The sequence below is a fragment of the Rhinopithecus bieti genome, unplaced genomic scaffold, assembly GCF_001698545.2.
Source record: "Rhinopithecus bieti isolate Rb0 unplaced genomic scaffold, ASM169854v2 scaffold_45389, whole genome shotgun sequence".
Lineage (NCBI taxonomy): Eukaryota > Metazoa > Chordata > Mammalia > Primates > Cercopithecidae > Rhinopithecus > Rhinopithecus bieti.
In genome coordinates, this window is record NW_016818806.1 from 764,435 (window position 1) to 780,580 (window position 16,146).

At 42.5% G+C, this 16,146-nt stretch overlaps 1 protein-coding gene across 1 annotated transcript in view; it reads right to left on the reverse strand.

The window, feature by feature from the left end:
- Positions 1 to 10,244, reverse strand: part of NUP210L (nucleoporin 210 like) — a gene marked incomplete at its 5' end in the record, with an annotated part of 68,126 nt that extends 57,882 nt beyond the window's left edge. The window contains 10 exons of the mRNA XM_017857472.1: positions 426 to 580; positions 669 to 749; positions 2,556 to 2,735; positions 3,134 to 3,196; positions 5,308 to 5,440; positions 6,593 to 6,720; positions 7,104 to 7,232; positions 9,108 to 9,209; positions 9,510 to 9,614; positions 10,156 to 10,244. Of these exons, the coding sequence (XP_017712961.1) occupies positions 426 to 580; positions 669 to 749; positions 2,556 to 2,735; positions 3,134 to 3,196; positions 5,308 to 5,440; positions 6,593 to 6,720; positions 7,104 to 7,232; positions 9,108 to 9,209; positions 9,510 to 9,614; positions 10,156 to 10,244 (1,165 nt within the window). The remainder of the gene's footprint in view (positions 1 to 425; positions 581 to 668; positions 750 to 2,555; positions 2,736 to 3,133; positions 3,197 to 5,307; positions 5,441 to 6,592; positions 6,721 to 7,103; positions 7,233 to 9,107; positions 9,210 to 9,509; positions 9,615 to 10,155) is intronic.
- Between the last annotated feature and the right edge of the window lie 5,902 nt (positions 10,245 to 16,146).

Genomic DNA, 16,146 nt, shown 5'->3' on the forward strand with positions numbered 1-16,146 from the left:
AAAAATAAAAAATAAATAAATAAATAAATAAATAAAAAGGAGAGTGAGTAATCAGTCTAAAATTTATGATAGGCTGAGCATGGTGGCTCACGCCTGTAATCCCAGCACTTTGGGAAGTCATGGTGGGTGAATCACCTAATCTCAGGAGCTCAAGAACAGCCTGGGCAACAAGGCAAAACCTCATCTCAACAAAAAAAATACAAAAAAAAAAAAAAAAGCCAAGCATGGTGGCATGTGCCTGTGGTCCCAGCTACTCGGGAGGCTAAGGTGGGAGGATCACTTTAGCTTAGGAGGTGGAGGTTGCAGTGAGCTAAGATCGCACCACTGCACTCCAGCCTGGGTGACAGAGTGAGACCTCATCTCAAAACAAAAAAAAAAAGTATGATAAAATAAAATAAATTTAATATCAAGATCCCTAAAATAACATAATAAACAGGTAAATTCTTACCTCTGAATGCCTGGGCACTAGATCCAATACATCCCTTTTGCTCACAGACCAGTGGAATGTGAGCCCAGGATTAGCATTGCTGAAGGAGAAAGGGGTCTGGGTACTGGTAACTCCCATGACATAAACTGGCATCTGAAAATAAATAGTGGCATTGTGCTATACAACCTGCCCAGTTGCAATTATCAGAATAATGAACCCTGAACAGTGCCATCATACTGACCTTGGTAGCTGTGATGAGCCGAGTTGCAGCTGCAAGGATCCTAACAGCCCTTAGCTGAACAACTTCAATCTGTACTTCATCCTGCTCAACAGGGTGGAGAGCAAGCTTAGGCTAAGAGAGAGGTTCTGTGGGGTGGACAGAGATGCTTATGATAACTAGTTTGTTACTGTTTTTAACATTCAGTAAAAAACCTTACCCATGTTTACTGCAGCACTATTCACAATAGTCAATATTTGGAGGCAACCTAAGTGTCCATCAACAAACAAATGGATAAAGAAAATGTGGTACATATATACAACAGAGAACTATCAGTCATAAAAAGAATGAGATCCTGTCATTTGCAACAACATGGATGGAACTAGAGATCATTATGTCAAGTGAAATAAACCAGGCATAGAAAGACAAAGACAAACTTCACATGTTCTCACTTAGACATTTGTGGGAGCTAAAAGTTAAAACAGTTGAACTCATGGAGATAAAGAATAGAATGATGGGCTGTGCACAGTGGCTCCCTCCTGCAATCCCAGCACTTTGGGAGGCCGGGTGGATCACTTGAGGTCAGGAGTTCAAGACCAGCCTGACCAACATGGTGAAACCCATCTCTACTGAAAATACAAAATTAGCCGGGTATGGTGGCACATGTCTGTAGTCTCAGCTACTTGGGAGGCTCAAGCAGGAGAATCACTTGAATCCTGGAGGTGGAGGTTGCAGTCAGCCGAGATCATGCCGTTGCATTCCAGCCTGGGCAACAAGAGTGAAACTCCGTCTCAAAACAAACAAACAAAAAGGTAGAACAATGATTGCCAGAGACTGGGAAGGGTAGTGGGTGGGTAGGGGGGATATAGGGATGATTAATGGGCACAAAAATATAGTTAGATAGAATGAAAAAGATCTAGTATTTATAGTATAACAGGGTGACTACAGTCAACAATAACTTACTGTTTATTTAAAAATAATTAAAAGAGTATAATTGCATTGTCTGTAACACAGAAAGGATAAATGCTTGAGGTGGTGGATACCCCATTTACCCTGATGTAGTTAATATGCATTGTATGCCTGTATCAAAATAACTCATGTTCTGTTGGGAACAGGCCCCCAAATCTGGCCATAAACTGGCCCCCAAAATGGCCATAAACAAAATCTCTGCAGCACTGTGACATGTTCATGATGGCCATGATGCCCACGCTAAAGGTTGTGGGTTTACCAGAATGAGAGCAAGGAACATCTGGCCCACTCAGGGTGGAAAACTGCTTAAGGCATATCTAAGCCACAAACAATAGCATGAGCAATCTATGCCTTAAGGACATGTTCCTGCTGCACATAACTAGCCAAAGCCCATCCCTTTGTTTCCCATAGGAATGCTTTTAGTTAATCTATAATCTATAGAAACAATGCTTATCACTGGCTTGCTGTCAATAAATATGTGGGTAAAACTCTGTTCATGGCTGTCAGCTCTGAAGGCTGCCAGCCCCCTGATTTCCCACTCCACACTCTATATTTCTGTGTGTATGTCTTTAATTCCTCTAGTCCCACTGGGTTAGGGTCTCCATGACCGAGCTAGTCTTGGCAATGTACCCCATACATATATATATATTATTATGTATTACAAACATTTGGAAAAAACTTATTAGATAGACCTATTTGTTTTTCTCTTCTTCAAATAATTCTTTAAGGATGGGGACCATACCTTATAACAGTGCCAAGTATTCTGTGGGGTTTTCACTACAGATGACATCTTCCATGCCTGGTTGACAAAATGCCAGATGGGGGCACTAAAAGGCTTTACCTGGGCTGCTGACACTCTCCTCATTACCACTCCCTCCCCATCTCCCCCAGTATGGTTCCTCGATAGAAGAGTAGAAGCAAAGTAGAGCAAATAACCAATACCTGAGAAAACACAATGACTTTGCCAGTATCTTCATTTACTGTCTGGATGGTGCCATGAACCACAGCTGTGCCAACCATCTTCCCTGTAACTTGCCCCCTTCTATTAACAACAGCTACGGTCTGATTACTGATGGAGAAGTGAATGATGGATTGGGGCTGGGGGCCACCTTCAGACATCACCTGGAATTTAAATATACCATTGAATGCCTAGAACATGAGGGAGAAATCATGTCTCTTTTCCCAACATTTTGTCAAAGCAACTTAACTTCTTCATTTCCCCCCATATCTTGAAAAACATATCCCATATCAACTCAAATGCAGAAGAGATGGAAGTACTGCAAACGATCCATGGGATTCCAAGAGAGTTTTTATATGATGTACATCATAGGCCAGGAAAATACTAATCTTGTTCTTTATCAGATTCAGTAGTATTTGGGTGAGAGTAAATAAGAGATCAATAGGAAAAGGGCTGTGTGTGTGTGTGTGTGTGTGTGTGTGTGTGTGAGAGAGAGAGAGAGAGAGAGAGAGAGATGGATAAGGAGAAAAGGTAAATCTTATTTTTCTGCCTGTAAGTTCACCTGCATCATATTCATTGGAATCAGTGTCATTTTCTCTGGAAGAAGTCTGAATGGAGGAAACACCTTGAAGGAGAAAACCAAAAGGACAAGTAACTAACTAGAGTCAATTTTATAACATACCATGGTCACTAAAAAAACATTTTTTTTAAGACAGAGTCTTGCTCTGTTGTCCATGCTGGAGAGCAGTGGCATGATCATAGCTCACTGCAGCCTTGAACTCCTGGGTGCTTCGGCCTCCTGGGTGGCTGGGGCCAGAAGTGTGCACCACCATGCCTGACTAATTTCTTTCTTTCCTTCCTCCTCTCCTCCCCTCTCCTTTCCTTTCTTTTTGAGATGGAGTTTTGCTCTGTCACCCAGGCTGGAGTGCAGTGGTGAGATCTCAGCTCACTGCAACCTCCGCCTCCCAGGTTCAAACGATTCTCCTGCCTCAGCCTCCCAAGTAGCTGGGATTACAGGCACCTGCCACCATGTCCAGCTAAGAGACGGGGTTTCACCATGTTGGCCAGGCTGGTCTAAAACTCCCAACCTCAGGTAATCCACCTGCCTTGGCCTCCCAAAGTGCTGGGATTACAAGTGTGAGCTACCACGCCTAGCCATGACTGACTAATTAATTTTTTGCAGAGATGGGGTCTCCCTATGTTACCCAGGGTGGTCTCAAACTCCTGGGCTCAAGTCATGCTCCTGCATCAACCTCTCAAAGTGCTGAGATTACAGGCGTGAGCCTCCAAACCCAGCCCATCATGATCTTATTCTAAGGAAAACTCCTAATTATATACAAAAAAGTTACACACAAAGATATGTAATTTTATTTATAATAGCAAAAAAATTTAAAAGTATTTAAGTGAGAATACTTAAATAAGTTATATATCCACTCACTAGAGTAAAAGTGACCATTAAAATTATGTTTACAGTTAACTTTCTTTTTTTCTTTTTTTTGAACACATAAAAGTAGAACAGCTGGCCAGGTGCGGTGGCTCATGCCTGTAACCCCAGCACTTTGGAAGGCTGAGGTGGGTGGATCACGAGGTCAGGAGATCGAGACCATCCTGGCTAACATGGTGAAACCCTGTATCTACTAAAAATACAAAAAATTAGCCAGACATGGTGGCGGGCGCCTGTAGTCCCAGCCACTCGGGAGGCTGAAGCAGGAGAATGGCCTGAACCCGGGAGGCGGAGCTTGCAGTGAGCCGAGACCCTGCCACTGCACTCCAGCCTGGGTGACAGAGAGGCTCCGTATCAAAAATAAAAAAACAAAAACAAAAACAAAAGTAGAACAGCTGGGCGGTGCAGTGTCTCACACCTGTAATCCCAGCTACTCAGGAGGCTGAGGCAGGAGAATCGCTTGAACCCGGGAAGCAGAGGTTGCATTAAGCTGAGATCGCACCATTGCACTCCAGCCTGGGCGACGGAGCGAGACTCTCTCAAACGGAAAAAAAACAATGGTTGCCTCTAAGAAGTGAAATTACAGGTGATTTTCATTTAACATCTTCAAAATTTGTGCTTTCCAAATTTTATTTCATTTTCTTTTTTTTTAAGAGACAGGGTATCATCCTGTCACCCAGACTGAAGTGTAGTGGCACAATCACGGCTCACTGCAGGCTGGAACTCCTCCTGGGCTCAAGTGACATTCCCATTTCAGTCTCCCAAGTAGCTGCGACCACAGGCATGCACCACTACACATGTTTTTCTAAATTTTCTATGAGAACTGTTTTATACAGAGAAACAAAACCAAAAATACTGCATGCTGTGCAAGAGTTAGACACTATCCTTTTTTTCAGTCAAATGATTTTTTTTTTTTTTGAAACAGGGTCTCTCTCTGTCACTCAGGCTGGAGTGCAATGGCACAATCACAGCTCACTGTAGCCTCAACCTCCAGGGCTCAAGTGATCCTCCTACTTTAGCCTCCTGAGTAGCTAGAACTACAGGCACACCACCATGTCTGGCTAATTTATTTTATTTTGGTAGAGACAGAGTCTCACTATGTTGCCCAGGGTGGTTTCATACGCTTGGGTTTAAGTGATGTTCCCACCTCAGTCTCCCAAACTGCTCACACGGTGGTGTGAGCCACTGTGCCCAGCCAGTCAAATGATTTTTAACTTGTATAAACTAACAGAAAAAGACAAATGGTGTTAAGCAAGAAAAAGTACAAATTTTGGGTGAGATAATTTCCTTACTTCAATGTGCCGAGGAGTTGATGTGTATTTTCTTCCCATCTTGTCCCTAGCAATAGCCACAAGTGTGGTTTGCCCAATAGTGGTAGCTCGAAGAATATAATTTTCAGAGTATTCGTCCTGTTCCTCCATTAGCCTGCAAAAACCCATGTATTTTCAGGTGAGAAAGATTTTTGTTTTGTTTCAAGACGGGGTCTTACTCTGTCACCCAGACTGGAGTGCAGTGGCATGATCTCGGCACACTGCAGCCTCAACCTCCCAGACTCAAGGTATCTTCCCATCTCAGCTTCCTAAGTAACTGGGACTATAGGCACATACCACCACGCCTGGCTAATTTTCTTATTTTTTGTAGAGCCAAGGTCTCACTGTGTTGCCCAGGCTGGTCTTGAATTATGGATTCAAGCAATCCTCCTGCCACAGTCTCCAATCATGCTGGGATTGCAGCATGAGCCACCACTCTTGGCCAAGATTAGGTTCTGAAAGTGGCCAGTGGTGCATCTTTCCAAGGTGCCTAACATTTTCTGCTCATTTTAACTCTGGTTAGGGGGAATTGCCAGAAAATAAATTTCCAGAGTGAAGACAAATTTCAAGGGAATGGTGGAAGGCTCATGAGAGGCAAAAATTTGTTCTAAGGCTCCAGAGGAATAAGGGCAATATAAAAACAGACTGGTAGAATTGCAAATCCTAAATTGCCTGAAATTCCTGAATTTCTCCTTTCTCAGAGGGGAATACCAGTACCTCTGCCTCTAAATATATTTTTGAAGGGTCCTCTAGCCTGAAGCACCCCCAAAAGATATTATCCAAGGAAAGGTTTCAGAAATTGGAAATATTAATGACACATGACCTTAGCCCCCAAACAAGGCATCTGAGGACCGAGAGAGAGAGACAGAGAGAGAGAGAGAGAGTGTGAGAGAGAGTGTGTGTGTGTGTGTGTGTGTGTGTGTGTGTATTTTAAGAGATGTGGGCCTTGCTATGTTGCCCAGGCTGGAGTGCAGTGGCTATTCACAGGCGCAATTATAGTGTGCTATAGCCTCCAACACCTGGGCTCAAGTGAGTCTCCTGCCCTAGCCTCCTGAGTAGCTGGGACTACAGGCATGTACCCTCACGCCAGGCTCAAATGGGTATTTTGTAGAGAGCTGAATATGGGAAGAGAATATAGGCTGAAATGTATTCTAACAAAAAAGGGAGAAAATCTGAAATAATCTAAGGGAAAGCTGACCAGGTTACTAGGAGGGAGAGTCTTATGGTATTATGCATAGGGGGAAGGAAGTATTGAAATGGTACTTACGTCAGGGTGACAATGGCAGAAGCCAACTGCAGTTTGAGTTCCATGTTTCTGAAGTATTTATTTTGGAATGGGCGTTTGGCAGAGCCAAGAACCCTCACAGTCACTAACACAGTTTTGCCTATTTCAACCTAGTAGTTAAAAAGAAAAAGATTTTAGTAAAGGTGTCTCATTCACCAATGGCAGTGTAACTCTTAGAGGGCAGTGTACTTTTTTTTTTTTCTTTCATGCTAAATGATCCTGGTCAGCCTTCAAACAAATAAGCTTAATCTGTGTGTATTGTTTTAAGTTGTTCTTTAACAGTCTATTTATCTTCATCTGTTTAATGTTGAAATGTTGTTCTTTAAGGGCAGGTATTTCCATCAGCATTACCAGAAGTCCCGGTATACACACACACATACACACACACACACACACACACACACACAGTAGCTGAGCAGAGACCATATTAAGGAATGCTGGGGAGTGAGAATAAGGCTTGCTTAATTTCTGGGATAAAGCAAACATGTCTCACCTTATCAATCAGATCAAGCTCCAGCTCTTGTATGTCTGACACCCTGAGATGGGCTGTTGCTGGACCCAAGAAAGCCAAACAAAGATCATAGACCTCCAAGGTAAGAAATCCAGGATGTAATGGAACTAACTAGAAGTAAGAAGATGGTGGCTGGATAAAGAAGCAAACAAGCTCCAAGACATAATCAAAGCAACTATTCTTACCCAAAGCAGAATAGACAACATCTTGCTTTCTTTGAACTGGGGACTCTCAGAGGTCACGTAACATTATTCAGGCATAGCATAATATATACCCTTAATGTGACGTTTCCAATCATGGCAAAATATGTACTTTAACAAATATAGATTGGGCACAGTGGCTCACCCCTACAATCCCAGCACTTTGGGAGGCCGAGGCAGGGGGATCGCTTAAGCCCAGGAGTTCAAGACCAGCCTGGGGAACAAAGCAAAATCCTGGTCTCTATAAAAACTTAAAAAAAAAAAATTGGCAAGGCTGGGCGTGGTGGCACATGCTTGTAATCCCAGCACTTTGGGAGGCTGAGGTGAGAGGATTGCTTGAGCCCTGGAGTTTGAGACAAGCCTGGGCAACATAGTGAAACCCTGTCTTTACCCAAAACAAAACAAAACAAAACAAAACAAAAATTAGCTGGGCACAGTGGTTCGTGCCTGGAGTCCCAGTTACTCAGGAGGCTGAGAGAGGATCACTTGAAGCTGGGAGGTTGAGGATGCAGTGAGTTGAGATTGTGCCACTGCACTCCAGCCTGGGAAACAGTGAGACCCTGTCTCAAAAAAAATTAGTTGGGCATGGTGGCATACACCTATAATCCCAGCTACTCAGCAGGCCGAGGTGGGAGGATCACTTGAATCTAGGAGCTCAAGGCTACAGTGAGCTATGATCACACCACACACCCCAGCCTGAGCAACAGAGTGAGACCCTATCTCTACCAAACAAAACAAAACAAAAAACAAATAGTAAAGAGCAGAATTTATGTTGACGAAATTCAAGCAGAATCCAACATATGTATTCAGCTTCTCAATTATGAACAAGGAAAGGATGTCATGAAGAAAAATCGCATCCATTTATGCCACAATCACTAGTAGGGGGAGAAAGCATTGGGCCAACTAACACTGCTTTTTCTTTCTTTGTGCTACAGTTCCTGCACAACAGCATGTTTTTTTCACATCATTTGTACCTCAGTCTTCCCTTTTTAAAACATATACTATGACTAGGGTAAGTTAAATTACTTGACGCTTGTAGAAAGGAACTATATACATATATTAGTATATGGTATTATTTTTATTACTATAAATCAACTGAAAACAATTCCTTTGGCATACTGACTATGGAGGTAGGTTAATGTCTTGAGTTGTCATGTCCTGGCTGAAAACATCATATATTCATGTTGTGAAGTCAATAGTGGCCTGGTGTGGTGGCTCACGCCTGTAATCCTAGCACTTTGGGCAGATCACTTGAGGTCAAGAGTTCAAGACCAGTCTGGCCAACATGGTAAAACCCTATCTCTACTAAAAATACAAAAATTAGCCAGACATGGTGGTGGGCTCCTGTAATCCCAGCTACTCAGGAGGCTGAGGCAGAAGAACTGCTTGAACCTGGGAGGTGGAGGTTGCAGGGAGCCGAGATTGCACCACTGCACTCCAGCCTGAGCAACAGAGCGAGACTCTATCTCAAAAAATAATAATAAATAAAGTCAATAGTATATTTAAATATTTTAAGTATCTACACAGATGTGTGCTTTGAAACTTAAAAAATGAAACTTCTTTTAATGGAAATCTAACTAGAGATCTCTTATACCGTCTCAGTTCAACCAGAAACAAAAAAAGCGCTCCCTTTTGGTTGAAGAATCTATATAGGTTAAAGAAAGAAAGAAAGGAAAATGTTACTTCTGTAACAAGTTTTAGACACAAAATGGAATTTTTCCAATCAATCTCTTAAGAATGAGCGTTGGCCTGAGACCATCAATCTGGGACTGAATCTAGAGCTCACCTCAACAGAGTTTTCTGCTTCCATGTAAATGATGGTGACAACATGCTGCTCACTGCTGTTGACTAAAAAATAACCAGATCCTTCCACAAGGCTAAATATTTCCTATGGAAAAAATCAGATAAACAATATTCTGTTGACTTCAGTTTATAAATAGCTCAAAGGAAATAATTTCTAGCTACCTAAGAAAGAATATGGATAAAAAGATTACAGTGAATGGACAAAAGACAAAACACAATTATTAAGGTACAATTTTTAAGGATGGTGCAACTATTATATATGTATTTTTTATATATGTATCAATTATTTTCAACACATAAATGAGCTTTTTATTTGTTATGCTATCAATTTTAATAACTTTCCCTCCAATATGATTCCATTTAACCAGACTCATACAGCTTCTACCTTCACATCAGGGTGGTTATAGATGGTGGCATTCTCAGGCACTACAGTCACATCATCTACCAGGAGCAGTTCCACATCTACAGATCTGGGCAAGTTGGAAATTTCCTAGAAATATAATAAGAACCACAAAAGTGAATATAAATGTCTAATTCTTGGCCAGGCACAGTGGCTCACACTTGTAATCCCAACACTTTGGGAGGGTGAGGCAAGCAGATCATCTGAGGTCCGGAGTTTGAGACCAGCCTGGCTAACATGGTGAAACCCCGTTTCTACTAAAAATACAAAAATTAGCTGAGCATGGTGGTGGGTGCCTGTAATCCCAGCTACTTGGGAGGTTGAGGCAGGAGAATCGCTTGAACCTGGGAGGCAGAGGTTGCAATGAGCCAAGATGATGTCACTGTACTCCATCCTGGGAGACAGAGCGAGACTTCATCTCAAATAATAATAATCATCATCATCATCATCATCATCAATGTCTAATTCTTCAGCTCTACGGGAGAAGTTTCCAGGACTCTCTCAAGTGCCAAAAATAACAGAATTACAGAGGTATATGGTCTCAGCTTTATGTAAGTTGTATAACTTTTAAAGAAGAGCTTTACATTCCAATTATTTAACTTATATTTCTTATATTATAATCTCCACTCACTTTTGGGCTTTTCTTCTCTGAATAGCCCACAAAATTGACTCCAATGAGTACAGTTCCTTTTATCTGACATACTTTAAGGATCTGATGACCTGAAAACATGCAGAAAAACACCCTGTGAGAAACAATAACATATACAATACAAGTGTTTCTAGAAAACCACATTCTGCCACAGTTTTTCCAAATGGTGCTTTACTGCAGGGGAAGAAAAATTCTCAATGGGGAAATACACAAGAAAAAACTGTTTTGTTTTTTATTTTTATTTTTTTAGATGGAGTGTCGCTGTGTTGCCCAGGCTGAAGTGCAGTGGTGTGATCTCGGCTCACCACAACCTCCCAGATTCAAGCGATTCTCCTGTCTCAGCCTCCCAAGTAGCTGGGACTGCGCACCACCATGCCTGGCTAATTTTTGTATTTTTAGTAGAGATGGGGTTTCACTATGTTGGCTAGGCTGGTCTCGAATTCCTGACCTCGTGATCTGCCCGCCTCAGCCTCCTAAAGTGCTGGGGTTACGGACACGAGCCACCACGCCTGGCCTGAAAACTGGGTTTTTGTGCTGACCATGCCAATATGTACCCATATGACCCTGAGCAAACACTTTATCTCTTAGTTCCTTTATTAAATGAGGGACTGGGCCAGGCAAAATCTAAAATTCTTTCTAGCTTTGATGGTCTATGAGTCCAAAAATAGGCTGACAGGTGTAATGTTTTGTCCAATTTACAAATGGAAGTGAGAAAGGGATAGTCCTTTGAGATCTTTCATCTTTCATTCTCCTAAACTGTTCTCTACATTTATATGTCATGTAAGTCACTTAACAAAGTTGTTTTGTTTTTGATTTTGTTTTTGTTTTTCTTGAGACGGCGTCTTGCTCTGTCGCCCAGGCTGGAGTGCAGTGGCCGGATCTCAGCTCACTGCAAGCTCCGCCTCCCGGGTTTACACCATTCTCTTGCCTCAGCCTCCCGAGTAGCTGGGACTACAGGCGCCTGCCACCTCGCCCGGCTAGTTTTTTGTATTTTTTAGTAGAGAAGGGGTTTCACCATGTTAGCCAGGATGGTCTTGATATCCTGACCTTGTGATCCGCCCGTCTCGGCCTCCCAAAGTGCTGGGATTACAGGCTTGAGCCACCGCGCCCGGCCAACAAAGTTTTTAAATGGCTATTCTTAATTAGATCAATCCAAACTCCTTAAACTTGTATTTGAAGGCTTCCATATTCTGACTCTGCTTTAATCATTCATTTTCTTTCTCTTTCTTTTCTTTCCTCTTTCTCTCTTTTTTCCTTTTGTGTGTGTGTGTGTGTGTGTGTGTGTGTGTGTGTGTGTGTGTGTGAGACAGGGGTCTAACTCTGTCACCCAGGCTGAAGTGCAGTGGTGCAATCACAGTTTACTGCAACCTCTACCTACCCAGCTCAAGCAGTCCTTCCACCTCAGCCTCCCAAGTAGCTGGGACCACAGGTGCACGTCAACATGCCTGGCTAATGTTTTGTAGAGACGGGGTCTTGCTATGTTAACCAGGCTGGTCTTGAACTCCTGAGCTCAAGTGATCCTCCTGCCTCAGCCTCCTAAAGTGCTGGGATTACAGGTGTGAGCTATTGCACCTGGCCTTTTTTTCTTTTTTTAATTTAACAAATATGAATCTGCCACTTCACTTAGGCCAGTTTTAATTTTGTCCTCAATATATAATCATGCCTAAATCTGTGAGGCAGTTTCTCCCGACACCACATTCATTCAACAAATATTTATTGAGGGCCTACTACATGTCAGGTGCTATGTTAGGTAATTAGAATACAGAAATTAAGAAGACAATCCTTGCCTTCAAAGAAACCCATAATTTAGTGAGGGGTGACTGAGTAGTAAACCAATCACTGTAATATAGTGTGATAAGTGATATTACAGAAGTATATACAGAGCACATAGAGTATACAAGAGCACAAAGAAGGAATATTTATTTTAGATTGGGAATATAGAGGGACAGAAAACTCCCAGGTTCCCTAGAGGAAGATTTCAACCCAGTGAAGATGCGAGAAAAACATGTTTTAAGAAAATAGAACATATGCAATATATGGAAAGGAAAGTAGAATGACAAGCCTTGTCATAGTTAGGGATCTAAAGTTGTTGAGTGTGAGAAAAATATAGGATATGTGTGGATACTAATAAGAGGTGAAACCAAAGAAGTAAACAGGGTCAGTCTGTTAAGCGACAACATACAAATTTTACCCAGAAAGAATGGGGAGTCTCTGAAGACAATATGGTAACAGTATGGTCAGTGGTCAGGACTATGGGCTTTGATGTCAGAGAGTTTATTGCTTCATCTGTTTACCTTTGTAATCTTAGGTCCTAAAACTGAGCCGGTTATAGTAAGAACTAAATAAATGTTTGATAAATCAATAAATTCACAAAATGGGAATGATAATATCAATCTCTCACGGTGGTTAGAAGATTATGTGAAAATGCCCTGGCGCGGTGGCTCACGCCTGTAATCCCAGTACTTTGGGAGGCCGAGGCGGGTGGATCACCTGAGGTCGGGAGTTCGAGACCAGCCTGACCAACATGGAGAAACCCCTTCTCTACTAAAATACAAAATTAGCCGGGCCTGGGGGCACATGCCTGTAATCCCAGCTACTTGGGAGGCTGAAGCAGAAGAATCGCTTGAACCTGGGAAGCGGGGGTTGCGGTGAGCCGAGATTGCACCACTGCACTCCCCAGCCTGGGCAACAAGAGCGAAACTCCGTCTCAAAAAAAAAAAAAGAAGATTATGTGAAAAAATGTGTAAAGTACTTAGTGCAGTGCCTGGCATGTCATGAGAGCTCAGTAAATAGCAACCAAAAAAGGATGAAGAGAGATACTCAGACTTGTATTGTGAAGAAGAATTATCTTCCGGTGTAGAAGAAAATGGTACAAAGGCTAACTTTTAGATTTCTGGTATGAGCATTTGGGTAGATGTAGAACCATTCAAAGGAATAGGGAACACAAAAATACATATATTATATATATGTATAATATGGTATATTATATATAATATGTATATATTATATATTAAATTGTTGGGAGCAAGCCCCCCAAAGTCTGGCCATAAACTGGCCCCAAGACTGGCCATAAATAAAATCTCTGCGTAAATGTAACATGTCCATAATGGCTGTAATGCCCAAACTGGAAGGTTGTGGGTTTACGGGAATGAGGGCGAGGAACACCTGGCCCGCCCAGGGCGGAAAACTGCTTAAAGGCATTCTTAAGCCACAAACAAAAGCATGAGCGATTTGTGTCTTAAGAGCGTGTTCGTGCTGCAATTAATTCGGCCCATCCCTTCGTTTCCCTTAAGGGATACTTTTAGTTAATTTAGTATCTATAGAAACAATGCTAAAGACTGGTTTGCTGTTAATAAATATGTGGGTAAATCTCTCTGTTCCGGGTTCTCAGCTCTGAAGGCTGTGAGACCCCTGATTCCTCACTTCACACCTCTATATTTCTGTGTTTGTGTCTTCAATTCCTCTAGTGCCACTGGGTTAGGGTCTCCCGGACAGAGCAGGTCTCGGCATAACATGTCTACATATTTTATATGCATAAAATATATATTAAATAATATTTTATTATTTTTAAACAGAGGTGGGGGGGTCTCACTACATTGCCCAGGTTGGTCTTGCACTCTTGGGCTTGATTCTCTTGCCTCAGTTTCCCAAAGTGCTGGGATTACAGGCATGAGCCACTGCACCTGGCCTAAACAGTTACATTAATGGTCCACAGTGAATCATGCCTGCTGGTATCCATGCCTTTATGCAGTTCCACCCACCTTGACTCTGTTTTTTGTCAGGTGACTTCCATTAGTGAATGGGACATCAGCAAATGTGACATAAGCAGAAGCTTAATAAGTCCTTGGGCATGAGGACTTGTTGCCCTTTTAGAACCTCATCTATGCCTCGTGCCTCTCTGACTTAGTCTCACTTGCCTTCTTTTTTTTTTTAGACGGAGTCTCGCTCTGTCGCCCAGGCTGGAGGGCAGTGGCCCGATCTTGGCTCACTGCAAGCTCCGCCTCCCAGGTTCATGCCATTCTCCTGCCTCAGCCTCCCGAGTAGCTGGGACTACAGGTGCCCGCCACCATGCCCGGATAATTTTTTGTATTTTTAGTAGAGATGGGGTTTCACTGTGTTAGCCAGGATGGTCTCGATCTCCTGACCTCATGATCCACCAGTCTCGGCCTCCCAGAGTGCTGAGATTACAGGCGTGAGTCACTGCGCCAGGCCTCACTAGCCTTCTTAAACTCATTCTTGCTATTTCCTCTTCCTGTCACCACTTCAGGTTTCAGCATAAATGTCACTTTCTCAGGGTAGCCTTCCTTGTTCAAGATGAGGTTAGGTCCCCCTAAAGCTCTCAAGTCTTTCTATATTTGCACTTAACACAGTTGTAATGTTTAAAGTCTGGCTTCTCAAGCTATAGTATGCCTTAGACTGTAAGTATATGAGGGCAGAAGCCATGTCTGTCTCATTCATCATTACATCTCCAGTGCCTAGCAGAGGACCTTAAATGTAGTCATTCAATAAATATTTGCTAACAAATAAATAATGTTAGGAAAATAACAGGCGGTCAATACATTTTAAAATTGAGTCAGGCGCTGGGCGCAGTGGCTCATGCCTATAATCCCAGCACTTTGGGAGGTCGAGGCAGGCAGATCACTTGAGTTCAAGAGTTCAAGACCAGCCTGGCCAACATGGTGAAACCCTGTCTCTACTAAAAATACAAAAAATTAGCCGGGCGAGGTGGTGCAGGCCTGTAAGCCCAGCTACTCAGGAGGCTGAGGCAGGAGAATCACTTGAAGCTGGGAGGTGGAGGTTGCAATGAGCCGAGATCGCGCCACTGCACTCCAGCCTGGGAGATGGGCCGAGATTCCATCTCGATAAATAAAATAAAATAAAATAAAATAAAATAAAATAAAATAAATTAAATTAAATTAAATAAAAGCAGGCACAATGGCTCATGCCTGTAATTCTAGCACTTTAAGAGGCTGAGGTAGGAGGATCACTTTAGGCCAAGAGTTTGAGACCAACTTGGGCAACATAGTGAGAACTTGTCTCTACAAAAAATTAAAAAATCAGTTGGTCCTGGTGGCATGCATCTACAGTCCTAGCTACTAGGGCGGCTGAGGCAGGAGGATCACTTCAGTCCAAGAGTTTGAGGTTATAGTAAGCTACGATCTGCTCCACTGCTCTCCAGCCTGGGAGACAGAATAATATCCTGTCTCTAAAGAAAAAGAAATATATTTTAAAATTAATTTAATTTTATGTTTTTGTAAGAAATGTTGGCCCCTCAGCCCTAGCTTTGTAAACAAGGAAAACTACCTTCATGTTTTCTAAAAAGTACAAGAGTCAAAGATAAAAGCTGATATATGATAAAATCTAAAATAAAATTCTTGCCCATAAGAAAAGACTTAGGGCTGGGTGTGGCGGCTTATGCCTGTAACCCTAGCACTTTGCAAGGCCGAGGCAGGTGGATTGGCTGAGCTCACGAGCCCGAGACCATCTTGGACAACATGGTGAAACCGGTCTCTACTAAAATACAAAAAATTAGCTGAACATGGTGGCATGTGCCTGCAGTCCCAGCTACTCGCGAGGCTGAGGCACAAGAATTGCTTGAATCTTGGAGGCATAGGTTACAGTAAGCCGAGATAGCACCATTGCACTCCAGCCTGGGCAACACAGTGAGACTGTATCTCAAAAAAAAAAAAAAAAAGGAAAGAAAGTGAGTGTAGAAACACTCAGATATACGATTAAGAAACTCACTCAAAATCGCACAACTACATGGAAACTGAACAATCTGCTCCTGAATGACTACTGGGTAAACAACGAAATTGTCAGGCCTCTGAGCCCAAGCCAAGCCATCGCATCCCTTGTGACTTGCATGTATATGCCCAGATGGCCTGAAGTAACTGAAAAATCACAAAAGAAGTACAAATGCCTTGCCCCACCTTAACTGATGACATTGCACCACAAAAGAAGTGAAAATGGCCG